General features: G+C 39.6%; 1 protein-coding gene across 7 annotated transcripts in view; it reads left to right on the forward strand.

Moving 5' to 3' along the window:
• Positions 1–19,087, forward strand: part of ATP11C (ATPase phospholipid transporting 11C) — a 166,031-nt gene that overhangs the window by 140,073 nt on the left and 6,871 nt on the right. For 5 of the 7 annotated variants that reach the window (XM_070463261.1, XM_070463262.1, XM_070463260.1 and 2 more), the window contains 4 exons: positions 5,425–5,560; positions 7,989–8,054; positions 10,358–10,461; positions 13,826–13,979. In XM_070463261.1, coding sequence (XP_070319362.1) covers positions 5,425–5,560; positions 7,989–8,054; positions 10,358–10,461; positions 13,826–13,979 — 460 coding nt within the window. Of the gene's footprint in view, positions 1–5,424; positions 5,561–7,988; positions 8,055–10,357; positions 10,462–13,825; positions 13,980–14,098; positions 14,166–19,087 lie in introns of all 7 variants that reach the window. The other 2 variants (XM_070463265.1, XM_070463266.1) reach the window with 1 other exon arrangement.

The raw sequence follows: 19,087 nt of genomic DNA on the forward strand, positions 1-19,087 counted from the left end.
GACATTCAAAGTTGTGGGTTTCATTTTATCTGCAGGTCAGAAGGACACAGAACTTCCCTCCTAGTTTGATTACATGGTTCTGTTCTGAATTTTTAGCCACTTAAACTAAACCATCCAGCTGGAAAATGACTTGTTCTAGGTATATGTCTTATACTTGGATGGGTGCAAATTATTTAGTTCAAAATCAGTAGTTCATAAAACTTTGCCTACATTGTCATAGAGTTCTAGAGTCTTAAATTAAGACAGACTAGTTTTAACTACCTGCCACCCCCTCACCTGCCACATGATGTGAAGAGCTGACTCATTGGAAAAGACCCTGAGGCTGGGAAAGGTTGAAAACAGGAAGAGAAGGGGACAACAGAGGATGAGATGGTTGGATGGCATCACCAACTTAGTGGACATGAGTTTGAGCAAACTCCAGGAGATAGTGAAGGACAGGGAAAGCGTGCTGCAGTCCATGGGGTCTCAAAGAGTTAGACACGACTTAGCAACTGAACAACCCCCTCACCCAAAAGAGGGCCACCCAAAGATAAAATAGATTGAACTGACTATGTTATATTGGGCTTTCTTTTGTAAACTACCCCTGAAATATAGCCTCCTTGCCTTGTTAGCTCCCATTCTAAAATGGCATTGTTGAAGAAAACAATTAACTCATCAAGCCTTTATATTCATGTTGTGTGAGTTGGAAACAGTTGTTTTTCTCTTGGATGGGTACTTGGCACTAGCCCCAGTTGCTTAACCTTTGATTAAATTGGATTTTTGTAAGTGAAGCCTACAGCTAAGGATAAAGATGTTAATTTACTGCAGATTGTAAGCATTATTGAATAGTGGGTAGCAAGTGCAATAGAGAGTTGAGTAAGGTTAATTTGTGCAAAGTGAAGGTATATGACTCATAAAACTCACAATTAGGAATTGTTAGACTTAACCAGAGTTATAAAATTTGTTCTTATTTTAAAGATATTTATTATGAAAAATTTAAAACATGCATAGAAGTAGCAACAAGACTATTTATATAGTGAACTTCCCTGTCCTCACCGCTCAGCTTGAATATCAACTCACGGCCAATCCTGTTTCATTAATAACCTTGTCTTCTCTATCAAGGACTTATTCTGAAGCAGATCTCAATCATTATATAAAATAGTTATTTCAGTATACTACCATACCTAAAAATTTAACAAGTCCATGATATTGTCAAATATCCAGTCAATGCTCAGGTTTTTCCAGTTGACTCATGTCTTCTTATAGCATGCTTATTTGAAACTATATAAGGCCCATATACTGCAGTTGGTTAATAGGCTTCTGAGACTCTCTTAATCTGTAGGATAATTTGACAATTTATTTGTTAACGAAACCTGATCATTTACCTTGTAGAGTTTCCCCCAATGTGGTATTTGCTGATTGCTTCCTCGTGGCATTAATGTGTTCTGCTCTATTATTTCTTGCAAAGGGTATAGTTTGATCAACAGAAGAATCATAGCACCCTTGGTAGAAATCTTCCAGAGCATGAGCTGTCATACACTCTTGTTTAAATAAATGAAGACTCAAGGCCCAGAAATGACTTGCCTAAGGATAGAGGGTATAATGAGAGGCCAGGGCAAGATCCGATTTCCCTCCTCCTGACGACCAGGCCTGTGCTCTTTTCCACAGGCTGGTGGTTTTCAAATCTTGAGCAGCAGTGTTGTCTTCAGACAGCAACTAAAGTGAAGACCAGTAGTGTAGTGACTCTGGTGGAAGAGGGATTTGGGTGACAGGGAGCAGAATGCCTCTTGTTCAGTACCACCAAGAGCTGTAGCTTTGTCTATGCCCTGATCTCAGCTCTGCCCTTGCTGAAGTCACTTGACTGAGATGGGCCTCAGTTTCCTCTTCAGTAACAACAGGTCTAATCACAGTGTTGGGGGGGTGGGGATTAAATGAGTGACTACATGGAAAAACTTAACAGTGGTGCCTGCATGCGTGCTCAGTCTCTCAGTTGTGTCTGACTCTTTTGTGACCCCATGAACTGTAGCCTGCCAGGCTCCTCTGTCCATGGAATTTCCCAGGCAAGAATACTGGAGTGGATTGCCATGCCCTCCTCCAGGGGATCTTCCTGACCCAGGGATCAAACCCAAGTGGCTCCTGCATTGCAGGCAGATTCTTTACCACTGAGCCACCAGGGAAGCCCATGGTGGTGCATAGCACATAGTAAATTTTCAATGTGCTTAGTCACTCAGTCCTGTCCTACTTTTTGCAACCCCGTGGACTGTAGCCCACCAGGCTCCTATCCATGGGATTCTTCAGGCAAGAATACTGGAGTGGGTTGCCATGCCAAAATTTTCAATAGATGGGAGCTATATAATCTTACTTTTCTATTAATGACACCCTTCTCCATATAACTTCAGGGCTATGCTGAGCCCTTTTGCACATTAAGAATGTTGAAAACTTGAAGCAAGCTATTGACTACAAATTCTTGTAAGGGTTTCAATGAAGTTTTAGTTACAACACACGGGTGTAGGTCTTGATTTTTAATTATTTATTTATTTATGGCTGTGCTAGGTGTTCATTGATGCATGCAGGACTTTCAGTAGTTGTGGCAAGCAGGGGCTACTGTCTAGTTGTGATGTGCATGGGCTTCTCATTGAGGTGGCTTCTCTTAGGTAGCACAGGCTCAATAGTTGTGGCGCATGGGCTTAGTTGCTCCATGGCATGGGATCTTCCTGGATCAGGGATCAAACCCATGTCTCCTGCATTGGCAGGTGGATTCTTTACCACTGAGCCACCAGGGATGCCTCGTCATGAATTTTTAAACAATTTTGCATAGAGGGTAAAGTTGCCACATCTGATGGAGAAATGAAAGCCAGGGCATACCTATCACATAGCCCAAAAGGCGGCTTCCCGCCTGCCCGCCCTGACGAGATGCTGCTCTCAGCCTGTCACTGTGTTGGAGATTGCTCCATTGCTCTGAGCATTCCTTTGTAAACAGGAAGCTCCAGTCTTCATCTCTCCACATTTGTACCACTTAATGTGACGTGTGGCCTTATGTAACATATTGTAGATGTCACCTTCACAGACTTAGTGATGCAGGCATTTACCAAAAAGTTTTGATGTGAAATGTGACATAACTGGATCTTTTCATATTTTTTGAGAGAAATTTGAAAAGTAAACTGTAGTACTTGTTTCGAGGGTAGAGGCATAGTCCTTCTACCACTTTAAAAGGTGAAAGAAAGGTCTCAGTACACCTGCTGCCTCCGATTATATGGAAATGCTCAGGCCTGTGCTGCTGGTCAGCAGCCCCTCATCTTCATTCCCTCCTGTTCCCCTCACATTAGCTACCACATTCTAAGTTACAGCAGGTCCGTCGTTCACCTGAGTTCAGCTAGGAAACCTCAGCTATAACCCAACACACTATGACGCTGCGTCCTTTCTTCCCACAATGAGTGATGTAAATCCAATGACTGGCTGGAAAGACAGGAACCACTTCCTGCCTCAACCCCACTCAGTGACTCTCAAAACCCTCATTGGCTGGCATTTGCTGGGCCCTCCTTTCAAGGCTCTTTAGGAGAATTGCCTTCCCAGTGGCTCCCAGTTGCCTTGGAAACGTGACTTATTGGCTGTGGGTAGAGCTCATTTCTGGAAAGCAGTTACCTCTATCCTCCTGCAGTTTTCCTAGGGCAAACAGCAGCATATAGCTTAATACATGCCCCACCATGGCTGTGGAGAAGGAAATGGCAACCCACTCCAGTATTCCTGCCTGGAGAATCCCACAGACAGAGGAGCCTGGTGGGCTGCTGTCCATAGGGTCGCACAGAGTTGGACACAACTGAAGCGACTTAGCATGCATGCATGCATTGGAGAAGGAAATGGCAACCCACTCCAGTATTTTTTTTTACATTTATTTTAATTAGTTGGAGGCTAATTACTTTACTATATTGTAGTGGTTTTTGCCATGCATTGACATGAATCTTGCCTGGAGAATCCCAGGGACAGAGGAGCCTGGTGGGCTGCTGTCTATGGGGTCACAGAGTCGGACATGACTAAAGTGACTTAGCAGCAGCAGCAGCTCCATTGCTGATTTCTGTGTGCACTTGGACATCTTAGTAGGTAAAAGTTACTTAATGGCTGTTTTTCAGGAAAGCCCACAGCACTCCATACCAACAGAACAGGGATCAGTTGCACTTACATTACAAAGGTCTTTCTTATTCATTACAGCTCAATGACAGTCTTCATAGTATTGGCAACAGGTGCTCTATTTGAGTGATTACATACTTTTTGATAAATGTTAAGAGGGATTTGAAATAGAAGCTAAAGAATTCCATGCACAGATCCATTTTCTTTCTGTAGTTCTGTCCCATTAGAATCAGTAGCCTTATTCGACATCCTGACTTGTACCCAGAACACTCCTATTTTTGACGGATGTTAAACTTTGGATCTGTCCACCCGCCATTTATCAAAGCCTGGCTGTACAGCTTCAGACATGTTATTTGACTCATTTTAAAAATATAAAGGGCACCACAAGACCTAAGAAAGGTTAAATTCCCAGGAAGAAATCTTGATTAAAAGAAGTATTTTTATAATTATAGTTACAAAGTCACGGTAGCTTGTTTGGTTGAGAGCATGTGATTTAAAGTCAGCTCTGGCATACTGCTGTAATAGTGGTTCGCAAACTTAACTGCACATTAGAATTACCTGGGGAGTTGTACTTTTTTTTAAATTTGACTGTGCTGGGTCTTAGTTGTGGCACGTGGGATTGAAGATTTGTGTTGTGGCAAGAGAACTCTTGAGTTGCAGTGTGCAGGATATTTAGTTGCAGCATGTGGGATCTAGTTCCCTGACCAGGGATGGAACCTGGGTCCCCTGCATTGGGAGCGCAGAGTTTTAGCCACTGGACCACCAGGGAACTCCTACCTGGGAAGTTTTAAAATTGTCCTAGTTAGCTCATGCCAGTTAAATCAGAATGAGAGTGGGAGCCAGACATCAATGTCTTTAAAGATCCCCTTGTGATTCCAGTGTGGATCAGAGTTTGGAAACCATTATGATACATCTTTTTGAGGCTCATTATTTGAAAATGGTAGTGATAAGAATACCTGTCTCATGGTTTTTGTGTGTACACAAATGGACTATATAAAACTCTTAAGCCATTTTTACTAAGTACTCAATAAATGAGCTGATTATTATTGATGATGATATTAATATTGTCAGTGACCAGAATTGTAACTTAGAAGCACTTTGACAACTTACTCCAATACCTCAGACAGGAGGTGATTACACAAAGACAAATCTGTGTCTCCATCTGATCTTTTAATGAAAGCCTACCAATCCCTCGGGAGGAACTCCTTTCATTCTATAAACAGGGTCAAACCCCATGCATACGTTCAGTGTTTCACTGTATCTTTAAATAAACAGCCTACACAGATTCATTAACTTGTATTTCTTCCCATTTCTCAATAGGAAAATATCTGGAAACGCCATGCTACAGTTGGGCCCATTCCTATACTGGACATTTCTAGCTGCATTTGAAGGAACAGTGTTTTTCTTTGGGACTTACTTTCTTTTTCAGACTACATCCTTAGACGAAAATGGAAAGGTAAAAAAATATTGTGTCTTTTGCTACTATCAGCATGGCTTAATTTTTTTCCATAGGCATTGGATTTATCATACACATACTATAGCTGTAATCATTTTGCAAATTATTTCCTAAAGGTATGGTATTTAGTTCTCACAGCATCCTTAGAACAATTGAAATGTCAAAGTAAAAAATCACTTCCTGCGTGCACAGCTAACTAGAGAGCTTATGTGCAAACCTCTGGAAGCTTAACTTGGCTGTAGTTTTTACTAGATGAACAGAATTCTTGGGACTTTAGACTTTGAACCTATACACTTTGATGTGAGCCAAGCTTTTGCTGTTTTAAAAGCGAAGTCTGTCCCCTCAGTTCTTAGTCTGTGCTTAGAGTGCAAGGAGGTAACTGCCATATGTTTGTAGTATTTGCCCAATAATTAGGGAATTCCCTTCTCTTCCTCCTTCCTTTCCACATGGGTGCATAGTGTTTTCCAGAAAGGCTACACTGATCCTGCCAGTGTCTTCCCAGCAAGCGACTCCATAGGTCAGCACCTGCATTGGGGTGACTTTGCCCTGGCTGTGCTCTAGGAGAGAATTGCTGATGGGGTGAGGTCTTTGGCAGCCATACAGTGGAAAATCGAACCCACCTTGCATGCCGCTTCCACTAGGTTCTTTGCTATTTCTCAGCTTCCTCTTTTATGGTCATTCATAGTTTATAATCATGTGAAGCAAAGCTAAGTTTCAAAAAGACTTTACTGAGTACAATGACTATGTCTAGAACCACGCAATCACCATTTACTACAGAAGCGATAGGCTCAGTGAATTTGAATGATATACTGAAATAAGGTACTACAGTTAAAACCTCTCTAATTTGGACTAACAGAAATCAGTTTAATCACTGAGTAAGTGTTGATGAAATACAGATTTAGTACTTTAGTGTAGGCACACATAGCGTTTGCCAGGGAGAGTTCCTTAGTGAATCTGTGTGCATCCTCAGGCCAGTCACTTCTGTTTTCCAAGTCATTTTGCCCAGTGGTAAGCAGAAGAAATTAGATTATATGATTTCTCAGATCCCTTCAGCTTTATGACTTCATTCTATAACTTTACCTTTTTATTTTATGTTTATTTGGCACATAAATTATAGACAGCTGACTATGCTCTTCCCGCAATTCTGTTGATATGGTTCATTTGCTCAGCAAACTCTACTGATGGTGCATGGGGAGCCTCAACCCACCCTGTGTTCAATTCATCACCCATTTTGAGTTCATGAAGTCCAAATGAATTAGACGTTATTGTATGTTTGCTAAAATTGTAATAAGAACTACTATCAGCAGTTAAACATAACACCATGTATGATTTGATCAAATCTTTTTTTTTTTTGCTATTAACCTTAATTTTTTGTTTTTATTTTTTAAAAACCTTTTACATTTCATTTTCTGTTTTAATGTTATGCATTCAGATCTTGACAGCATTTGGTAAGCATATGTGCCATTCATTGCCATCATTTGGATTTATACATGGTATCTGCTTTTCTTTGATGTGCACATGCTGAGAGCTGTAATATTTATAGCCACAAAATTATTTTATTTTTTATTAATATATATATTACATGTAACATTATATGTCTCAGTTGTATAATATAAGGATTTGATATTTGTATGTACTGATTGATCACAATAAGTCTAGTTACCCTGTCACCATATCACCATATACTCTATTTTAAAATGTGAGTTCTGCAAATTAGTCCTTATTTGAGATCTTTAGAGCTGTATTGGGCTTCCCTGATAGCTCAGTTGGTAAAGAATCCACCTGCAATGCAGGAGACCCTGGTTCGATTCCTGGGTCAGGAAGATCCACTGGAGAAGGGATAGGCTACCCACTCCAGTATTCTTGGGCTTCCTGGTGGCTCAGCTGGTAAAGAATCCACCTGCAATGCCAGAGACCTGGGTTTGATCCCTGAGTTGGGAAGATCCCTTGGAGAAGGGAAAGGCTACCCACTCCAGTATTCTGGCCTGGAGAATTCCATGGACTGTATAGACCATGGGGTCGCAAAGAGTCAGACATGACTGAGTGACTTTCACTTTCAGAGCAATATGGCAGGAAAAGCCCATATCAAACTGTGTAGAGACAGGAGACATCCAAATGAGTTGTCTTATGAACATTACTGGTAGTGGAATAGAATTTTTCCTGCCTGTATCATGCTAGTCTGTTCTTTGTTTTATGCTACATAGAATCATGAAATAAACCCTACCAACCACACACGTGGTGTCTCTTCAAGAAAATTTAGGCTCACCGTAAAAGCCTGTAACATATTGGCCTGATCTTTTGAACAGGTATTTCCCTAAACAATTTATATAAAAATCCTTATCAGTTACACACAAGATTAAACTGGCTGTTTATTGTTTTAAGCAGGCTTGTGTATTCATGGTACATGTAATTGTTGAATGTTTTTCAGGTATATGGAAACTGGACTTTTGGAACCATTGTTTTTACAGTCTTAGTATTCACCGTAACTCTGAAGGTTAGATTTTTATTATTCAAGTATATTTAACACCATTTTTTAAAATACTTTCTGGTCTTATACTAATATATCTTTTTTGTCTTCTAATCTTAATTTTTACTGTGAGCTGTTATTCAAGTCTGAATGCTTGTTAAAATTATGTGTGGTATTAGAGATTTGGACATTTGTATACTATTTGTGATCCATTTTTTCCCCACAATGTTGTCTATCCTCTTTTTTTTTTTAATACATGATACTTATATTGGAAATCTCTTCCTTTGTTCCTGCCTTTTCTGAGATGTTATGAGAAGTGGTATATAAATGTAGTGTGAGTGTGTGTGTGTTTCCATGTTAAATACTTGAATATTTTTTAAAGTTATATATCTGTTTAAGAAAGCCAGTCCTTAAAGGAATTTGGATACTTAGTTGAATATAGGTGTCCATGAGCAAAATATGTGTCCCAAAGAGCTTGTGATTATTCATATTTTTTCATATTCAATAATTATTATTATTCAATAATTCAATAATAATTATTATTATTATAGTGATATTTCATAGAATGTTCAGTGTTTATCACTGAAATTTACCCATGTTAGTGATGAAATGCATAAGAATATATGGCAGGTAACATACAAGGAAAGCAGTTTTGGCAAAATCATTGTCATTAACATGCAGCCATGTAATAATGCTGTATGCTGAATACTGCCCTTAAGACTCATGAGTTGGGCCACTGTTACAGTTGAAGGTATAATCAAATTATGTTGATCATTCCAGTAATAAACACCTCACATGGAATCCAAGAATGAGTACCTTTAAATGAATTTCATTCTGCCCATTGATCAGAACTAGATTCAGAAGTATAATTGACAAAGGACCTCTAACCATTTCCCCTCTGTGTTTTTATAAATGGTCCATTTGTCGTACTGAATAGAACTAACATGTTTGCATTCTTCTTGTACTATTTCAGTGATATTTTAGGCTTGCAAAAGAAAATGTTGCAATTCAACTCCGTTTAGCCACTTACTAGCTGGGTGTCCTTGGGCAAGTGACCTTGTTTCTCAGCACTTCTATTTCCTCTTCTATAAAATAGAAATAAAAGGAGCACCTACCTCCCCTGGGATTTTTTGTGAGAAGTCAATTAGTGAATATAAGGCAGTTAAAGTAGTGTCTGGCACATAGAATGAGATGGGTACAATAGATGCTAATTATTATTATTTACTATTGTATTTCATAGGATCATGACTTAAAAGGGGATTCTCTCCACCCTTTTTTACCCCGGACCTTGTATGTGACCCCAGGGCCTTCAAGCACCCTTCATAGTTCAAGTTGGCCTTATTGCAACATATTTCACCCATCTCTGAAAAGCCATCCAGTCTGTCTTCTTTACATGAGTATTACTGTGACATGTTTCCTAGCAGCTTGGTGGGGGGGTGGGGTGGAGGGAATTCAAGACTGGGCTGCATTCACAATGTTACCAATATCCTATTTATGAATGAGCAACTATTAACAGAGAGCTGAGGAGCAGGGTGTCAGAACAGCAAGTAACAAAATGGACATCACCTCCTCTTCAAGAATGAAATGCCCTGGATAGTAAGCATTGTGGCCCAGAAATTTTAAGAAAGCAGAGTGGACCATACTTTTTATTTTTAGATTGCATGTGAAAATCCCAGGTACCACAGTCAGAAGAAACAATCAGTTCTGGAGGAAACATGAAAGGATTAAAATCTCAGGCAGCTGAAAAGGTTATTGATTTAATGGAGTAGCTGTGGGGTTTGCAATTGAAAGGCATGTTACATAGACCCACAATTTGTGGTTCCATGATGCCTGATATGTAGAGCTAGTTGCCTTTTCACTTAGTAACCCCCCATATGTTGTCTTTGAGGTCTCATGACTTGTTTGTGTAGTTGGTCTTTTCTTCCTAGCTACTCTTTCCCTCTTCTCCTGATCCTCGATATACCTGCCTCCACCAGCTAGGCTTCTCTTTTTGCCATCAGCTTCCTGACCACCACCACTTAAGGACGTGGGGGCTTCAGTGTCCAGGATCTTACCATGACCTCATTCCCTGTCCTTCCTTCAGTAGTGAGGCATCTGCAGTGGGTACTTGCTTGTCCACACCTCCATGCCTGTACTCTGGAGTCTAAATATCTTGGGGGCAGAGCTCTTTGGGAAGTCTGGGTTCTGTTCTTCTAGTGCCGTTCGGCTTTAGTTGCCTGGCCCAAGCTGGATCCTCCCACAGGTATCATGTATGGGTTATTGAATGCCACCGGACACTGCCTGGTGTGGTGTGTACACATCATGAAATTTCTTGTGTTGTATCTTTTCAGCTCGCCTTGGATACTCGTTTCTGGACATGGATCAACCACTTTGTGATTTGGGGTTCTTTAGCATTTTATGTATTTTTCTCATTCTTCTGGGGAGGAATTATATGGTAAGCAACTAAACATGTGGGAGTAATAGGTAAATATTAAGAATATGTATATTGTATATGCCAACATTAATTGTACTTGTACAGTTTTGATTATATAAGATGGCAAGTCTTCAATATTAATGGACTGGAAGTTACTTCTAGCCAGTAATGCTGCTAATTTCAGGTGAGATTCTAAATCTAAGTTTATAGACTGTACAAATTACTCAAAAAACTTTTTGACCTTCCTTTTGGTAGCCCTTGTGCAAATCTTTCAGTTTGAAGATATATAAACATCTCTCTGTGAAGTGAAACTAATTTCTAGCATGGTCTCTCCCGTATATTTCCAGTGGAAATACTCATATGAAATTTCTGCACAGTGTAGTGGCCAATAGATACAGCCTTATCCATGTGGACCCTGTTCTCCCTTTATGGTATATCACTCTCATTCTTGCTACTACAGATGTGCTCAAGGTACAGAATATGTATCACTGAATACTCAGAGGGTTATATCTTGAAATCACCATCCCATTGTTTTGGGGAAGGTAAAGGTGGACTCTGCAGCTTGGATTTAAAGTTCATCCCATTCATCTTGGTTCAGTAATGTTTATTCGGAATCCATTTTGCATGAGGCACCCTATGGGATACAGCAATGAATAGACTATACCCCTGCCTCAAGAAGACGAGAGTCCAGTGAGTGCACATAAGCTGTGATTGGGAGAGTCATTAGAAATTAAAATCAGAGTTTCATCTCCTTTCCTTACTGCCAGAGGCCTATATTTTATTTTTAAATATCACAGTTGTTTTCATTCATTGATGATTTCCCCTGACAAGGAAACCAGCAGCAGAGAACAGGGCTAAAGCAAGCCATTGGTTGAAATTCCGGGCATACGTATTTTCACTGGTTTGAGCAAAATCGTACATACAGAACATTCCACATTATCATAGAGGACCATGTTTATGTCCCTTGAGACTTAATTAGAAGAAACTTGTACTGTTTTGGAAAGCTTTTTAAAATAAAAGCCTCAAGTAATAAAAATATGGAAAACCGAATCACTTACGGAAGTAGCAACTCCAGAAAGTATACTTACAGCATTTATTTGACACCTTTATTTGAAGCAGTAACACTGAATGAAGTCATAGACAAATGAACCAAAGCTGATTAACCAAATGTGATATACAATAGTAAGATCTGCCCACAGGACCATAATTCTGTCTAGGAATCTGTGTAGTCAGCATCTGAACTAATTGTGCAAAATTTCCTCAAGAATGAAATGTTTCTAGCAAACTGAACCAGTTTCTCACTCTCTCCAGACTGTTCCTTATTGATTAAAACGAATCCTTGACGTGACTTAAAATATCACCATACCTGTTTCTATTGATTAGAGATGCTTACTAAAAATGAAATGTGAATAAATCTTTGTTTTACTTTCTTGCTTCTAGTGCTGTCCTTAAGTAGACCTGTCTGAGTTGAGCTACTACATGAATATAAAATTTATATTAATCATAAGTCAACCAGCAAAATGTGACTAGAAACTGTAAAACTTCAGCTGAATGCTGATTGCAGCTAGTCTCCGGACATGCTCAACCCTGAGGCATCATGACTCACCTCTCTTCAGGGACAGGCAGTGAGAATGATTTCTGAGCTCCAAACCCCTTCTAAAAATAGTATCTTTTGTTTTTTACTGCTCCCTTGCAAGACTCTATAGATGCTGTCAAAATCAGAAAAAAAAAAAACTGTGGAGCTTTTAGAAACAGAGTATTATGGATATTATGCAAAGGAATACCCAGTAACTAGCAGTCAGAATTGTCTGCTGCACCCTTACTGTGTCTTAGCTGCCTGGAACGTTTGTCGGGGTGCTCTTCTACATTAGAGTGGGACTTGAGCTCTGTGGAAATCTTTTCTCTATGGTAGGAGCCCTAGAAAACTCTTAAGTTTCTCCACCTTACTATTCTCGCAATCTAGTGCCCTGTGAAAGTCACTCAGTCATGTCCAACTCTTTGTGACCCCATGGACTATACAGTCCATGGAATTCTCCAGGCCAGAATACTGGAGTGGGTAGCCGTTCCCTTCTCCAGGGGATCTTCCCAACCCAGGGATCAAACCCAGGTCTCCCGCATTGCAGGCAGATTCTTTACCAGCTGAGCCACCAGGGAAGCCCAAGAATACTGGAGTGGGTAGCCTATCCCTTCTCCAGCAGATCTTCCTGACCCAGGAATCAAACCAGGGTCTCCTGTATTGCAGGTGGATTCTTTACCAACTGAGCTACTAGGAAGCCCCACAATCTAGTGGGTAGTGGGTCCACATATATTCCACAGTCTAGTCCTCATCTGTGTAGAGCCATGAGCTTGATGTGATCATGTTATGTTGCATGACAGTGCACAAACATCAGTGTTTAAGTGAGAAACCAGTGTATCTTATTATTTTTATTAATGTGCATAATGGGGATTCCTTTTAATGCAATAGGCAGCTTCAGTAACACTTCTGTTTCATATAACAGGAACTGATTTGCTTTTCCATTATCTTCAGTGAGCACTATTTGTCATCTACTAAATGGGACCAACCACTTACATACCTAAGGCTCCTAATCCAAGGATAGTTTGGTACATGCCCTGAGCTCAAGCAGCTGCTTTGCGCTTCCTCCCCCTCAGCTTCAGACAACATTCACGCTAACGTAGTGAGCCTCTCAGTGGTTCAGCTCAGACAGGGAAGGGCAACTGGCTGGACTTCTCAGTGGCCGCCTAACGGTTCAGTGGATGACTAAACCCAGCAGAATGTAGCATCCTCCTGGATTTCTGGACCCCAAGGCTTAATGTGTGATTAGCAATATTCTTCTGGCAACCTACTTTGCACACTTTGGTACTCAGTATATATTTGTAGATGAGAATGGTAAATTCCTCACATTTGAGAGAGAAAAACTACAGTCCTTATTATGCTTACATAGGGGTTTTGTGGAGGTGGGGCAGTAATAAAAATGTCTTTTAAATTTCCAAATGTAGAGCACAAATCCTTTCTTACGTTAATAAAACAGCCAAGGAAATAAAATGTTTGTTAACATAAAAGTTAATCATCATTTCTCTTGAATATGTCAGAAGTGCCAGCACTTTCTAATGCAAATAAATACTCTCCAGTTGGCAACCTTAAAATAGATCACTTAGTTGTTTTCAAGTCAATTGCATTTTCCCCTTTGATTATCATCCCTTTTCTTTCCAAACATTTAGTAAATGAAATCTGTTTACTACTTTTGGTCATTCTAAAGAAGATTATTTTTATTAATGTATATAATGAGGATTCCTTTTAAATGCAGCAGATAGTTTCGGTAACATTTCTGTTTCATATAACAGGAACTGAATTGCTTTTCCATTATGTATTTTCTTTCCATTCTAGGCCATTCTTGAAACAACAGAGAATGTATTTCGTATTTGCTCAAATGCTGTCATCTGTATCCATATGGTTGGCCATAATTCTTCTAATATTTATCAGCCTTTCCCCTGAGATGCTCCTGATAGTATTAAAGAGTGTAAGAAGAAGAAGTGCCAGGGTAAGAACTAACTTTATATTATAACCTGATTTTTGTAAGGGGCTTCAATATCTGCCATGAACTAAAAACTTTATTTAGAGAATTGCCTTAGTTACAGCATGTTAAACCCCTCCTTACAGGTTCATCACTTAATTTCCTCTTCTGCATAAAAAGTATAATAAAAAACTTCGTTATCCAATGCAGGTGGTAAGTAGATTCCTTAATAGTGTTCTATGTGACCTTTAGTGATCCATATGGAGTATCTCATATGCTCCATATGGAACTTTAAACAGAAAAAAATGATTTTTTTTATTTAGCCTAGAATTTTCACACTGGGAATTTCCACACCAACGTTTCAGCTTTTTTTTCTTTTTTTTTAAACAAAGCATTCCAGCTTTAACCTTAGAAATTTCCCTGTGGGTTGTTTGCAGATTTTTTTTTCAGTTGATAATCCCAATTTGCCTCTTTCAAACCTTTCCCCTTCCTTTAATTATAGTGCTGCTTAATCTCTGTGTTGCTTCTAGCCCTGTCTGTCCAGCAGTATATTTAAACCAAAGAGAATTCCCTGGATGTGGTTTCTACATCCTTCCCCTCTCAAACACACTTGTAAAAATGTAAGATGGTTTTATGAGTGTGTTTTTATTTTTGCTGCTTATATGGTAAATTTTTTGCAGCAATCAGAAGTTATTACCCTCTGTCAGCCTAATCGCTTGGGCCCGCATTGTCTGATATCTGTTGAACCTTTCTTAAAAAGCCTTTAAACTGAAAAAGTTAGATTAGCCTGGAAAAATAAAACTTCTGGCAAATTTTGACCTACAGGTTAAGTACATATGTCATATTCCTGCCAACACTAGCTAATTTTGCCCAGCAAAACCCCATTTTGATCATACTGACACCAATTAGATCTTATAGCCCCTCCAAGGCAGTATTTTCAAGTAGTCTAAGGTATATCTACCTGATCTGCTTGATTAAATTTGCCAGTTTAGCCAGAAAACTGGTTCATCTTGATTTTTTTTTCCTATTGGTAGATTCCAGTGGTTGGCATCATGCAGAATAGGGACCTACAATGACTATAGTGGGAAAATCCTCAGTGATTGGGTGTATAAGAGAGAAGCTTCATGATCCAAGTCAGTATCAACCCCAATGAAAAACAACAGATTATCAGTGGCACAAGCCACGTTGATTCATGGTATAAACTGGCCAATCACTATATGGTTAGGTGGTCAGAACTGGCCTTAATTCCGTGCTTCTGCATGCCTTATGGATGAAAGTGGACACAGTAACATTAACCTAGCTAAAACCACCTTAATCTCTCTCTAATCCTGCCAATAGACCCCCTACTGACTCCCTCCAGCCTGGTGTTTAGTCTTAGAATGGGAAAGTGGCATTTATTTGTCTGATTATACTTTAATACCAGTTGGACAGGGGTATAACAGGTTACTTCTCTAATGGCTCAAGTGACAATTTGTATGAAACCAAATTTTTAAAATGTCACAGTAAGAAATATTTTGGTGCCTTGTCATAATAGAGATGTGTCTACAAAGAATCTCTGTATTTGGAAATATACTCTAAGGAGCTCCTTGATGTTTTTATTATTTGGGGTAATGGAGCTCATGCTAAACAATGGCTCACAGCCAGCTTATAAATTGACAAAGCTTCATCCTCTAAAGATGAGACAAAAAATCTCAGAAATCAAAACCTTCAAACATAATATCTTATCCTCTTCCTTAGGCCCTTTAGAAAAAATGACACTGGCTGGACGTGACTTACATAAATAGCCATTAAATGGAGGGATGCTACAAGGCAGTCACAGATAAAGACTTAGAACATTTTCTTCCCATGCAAACAGCAGATTCCAGACTTCTTTTGAAAGAAAGCATGGAGTTCTGGGCCTGCAGCCCTTTTTACTTAGCAGTGTAGAGTATTTCCAGGGTTTAGCATGAACTTTGTTTGCCATGAATTATGTCCATGATAGGAGGAATTCTAGTGTCTGTGCTGTAGCTTGGCATGCTGATGTGCTAGAGCAACCAGGAGAATTTCCATAATCACCTTCATTCATTCATTCATTTATTCCTGTCGTCATTGAACCGTGAACATGTGTTGAACCACCTACTGATGAACATCTCTCTTAAACATCCAAAGTCTGAAAGGCTAAATGGTTTTTCAGACTCTATGGAATTTTGAAACTTGCAGATGAGACAGAACATTGTGGGCACTCATCAGCACTGCCTTTTTTTCCCCCCTTGTGAGAAAATGCAAGAGCAAAGTAGTGCATATCAATGCATAAAGGGCAACTGAAACATGGCAGCCATGACTACTCTGAAAAGTCATATCTATTTACACAAGGCTCTAGTTGGCCACATCAAAGAGGCAGAGGCCACTTCAAAGATCTTTCTTCAAAGAAAGAGTATCTTAAAGGCTTCTCTGGTGGCTCAGATGGTAAAAAAAAAAAACTGCCTGCTCTGTGGAAGACCCAGATTCAATCCTTGGATCAGGAAGATCCCCTGGAGAAGGAAATGGCTACCCACTCCAGTATTCTTGCCTGGAGAATTCCATGGACAGAGGAACCTGGTGGGCTACAGTCCATGAGGTTGCAAAGAGTTGGACACGACTGAGCAACTCACACTTCAATGAGCAAGTCTGGCATTCTGGGTGACTTCCTACTTACCCAATATCCCTTGCTAAGACATTGGCCTCATTTAAAGAACAGCAAAAGATTCTTTTACACTGGGTCCACCTCATTCCTGAGAGGCTCCCTAATGGGCTAGAGTGTGTGTCCCTAGCTAGAAGTAGAAGATGCCCCTGACTTCAACCAGTATAGGTCAGATCCTTTGCAGGGAGAGCCAGAAATGCATGTGGCAAGTAGACTGCTTATGCTATTTGCCTGTGAGTCTTGGCAGCTGCTTTAAGAAGGGAACTCAGTAGTGGATAGAGAAAATGTCTCCAAGGCATTTGAGAAGGAAGCTAAGCCATTTACATTTAACTGTTGTAGAAGCAGCCTTCTGTTGAATTCCATTCAATTCAGAACACTTTGCCCAAGGGTCCAGGGTAAGCTAGCTGCTGTCCTAGGTTGATTATTCCAGCTCACAAGGAGCTCTCACTCTAGTTGAGTTATAAAGGGATTATTTGGAACACTCCTGGAAGCAGGTATAAACAGAATAGTAGTGTCAATAATATGGCTTGTAACACAGCTGAGCCATCTCAGGGTCCAAGTCACTACCTCCAGAAGCCTCCAGTAAAAAGGCCAGTCGCAGCCCCCACCACAGCTGAGTTCTGTCTTGATGATACTAGCAGTATAAAAGAACTCTGCTATCTTCGAAAATAGATTCCCTCAGTCGTTTAACTCAGGGGGTAAATACATTTTCACACCCTTATTTTCAGCAGCATAGTTAATTTTTGAGCTAAAATCCCATCATTAAGGATCATAGGGCTTTTCTTTAGCTTCTACCTGCCAACAAGTGTATGATGAAACTATCATTGAGCACTGAATAGTGGGTACAGCAGATAACTCTTTAAAGATAAAGTTGAGGATTTGGGGTACTTCGAAAAGCTGTGTCCCTTCTCAGCACTTTTGTTGAGCTGGCTCTTAATCAATGAAATACACCTGGACCCTCTAGCCAACTAAGTGAATACCAGTTACCATTTCTGGCGTAGGAATTTTCCATGTATCTTTATGTTAAGTTTTCCCATGGAAACTACCATGATCAAAAGGAGGCTTGATTTTGCCTAGTAGACATGGAAACACTATAATATAATGAGAATGGATGCAGCAACATGGCTATACCTTGCAGGTGACGTCTGCACAAACAAAAGCAAACATTCAGTTACACAGGGAGCTCTTTCAGAGCGGCAGCCTGGAGAAGGAAGAATGTCAGGTATCTGAGCAAAATTCCCAGAGAAAGCACTTTAGAGAATACAGTTGCTCCTTCCGTAACAATGGTGACTGATGATGACTATTGAAATCCTTACAGTGTCTCATACAACATGAGCTCTAAGGGTAACAGCCCTGTGATCTAGATTAGACAAAAATAAAGTTGAATCTTAACATCGTGGCTGTGGAGGTGGACCTTTATGCATTGGCCTCTTTGACAGACTGCTAATTGAGCCAGTGTCAAAGCTCCCTAGATGACTGCAAAGGAATGTGGAAATTTCATACTGTTTTGTTTGTTATCTCTCACGCTTCTACCCCTGCTTCCCGCCCCCAACCAGTTGCTAGCTGTATCAATTTTTTATTGCTTTACTCTTTTCATGCTCTCTACTGCCTTCTGTACTCTCATATTTCTGTTTTCCTTTATAAAGTAGCCTATAAATCCTTAAAATTTCTACTTCATAGAAAAACTTTCATCTCCGACAGTTGGATACAAGGTTCTGAGCACACCAAAATGTGTTTCAGGTTACACTCTTAAATAGATGGGCTTATATTTTAAACACAGGGTGGGGGGTTTGGTATCATGTTAATCTTGTTGCAGGGTTTTTGCCTACAAAAGAGAAGGTGAACAAGTAAAAATTTTTTCTCAGAAACTAAATATTAATCTCTCTAGCTTTTATCAATTGGTAATTTGCATGTTACCAACATGTCACCAATTTTATTAAGGTAAAACATGAACAGGAGAAATGTAGTTATGTTAAAGCATATATGAATAAATAAAATTTTTCCTTTGAAAGTATAAACGTTTATTAGACTCTTCTAGATATATGTGTTACTTTAGCTGGTTTCTTTTTGTTAAGCCTATTTCTGTTAGTCGCTAAGTAGATAATATGGGTAATCTTGATTAGCAGAATCGTTAAGCTCATCTGCGTAGTTCACCATTCACCACTCATCTGTTTTGCTAGAGCAATACCACACCAAGTCTATAAATTAGCCTACAGCTTCAGGCACAGAATAAGGGGAAAACAACTGACCTGTTAGGTTTTCTAACTAAACTTTAAGTCATTGATTTTCACTTTTTCTTAGTGTTTTAAAGGAAAAATTCATAGCTCTTCAGGCAACGCTTTTAAAGAGTCTACAGGAAAAAAGGGGGGAAACCAATCAAATTATGTTAGAATAAAGGAAGTTAAGCTTTGGTTCAGAGGTAAATGGTACTAAAGTGTGGTTTCACCAACAGTTTTTCCATTATTTAGTTTTGATT

The sequence above is a fragment of the Odocoileus virginianus genome, unplaced genomic scaffold (genome assembly GCF_023699985.2).
Source record: "Odocoileus virginianus isolate 20LAN1187 ecotype Illinois unplaced genomic scaffold, Ovbor_1.2 Unplaced_Contig_1, whole genome shotgun sequence".
In the NCBI taxonomy this organism is placed as follows: Eukaryota; Metazoa; Chordata; class Mammalia; order Artiodactyla; family Cervidae; genus Odocoileus; species Odocoileus virginianus.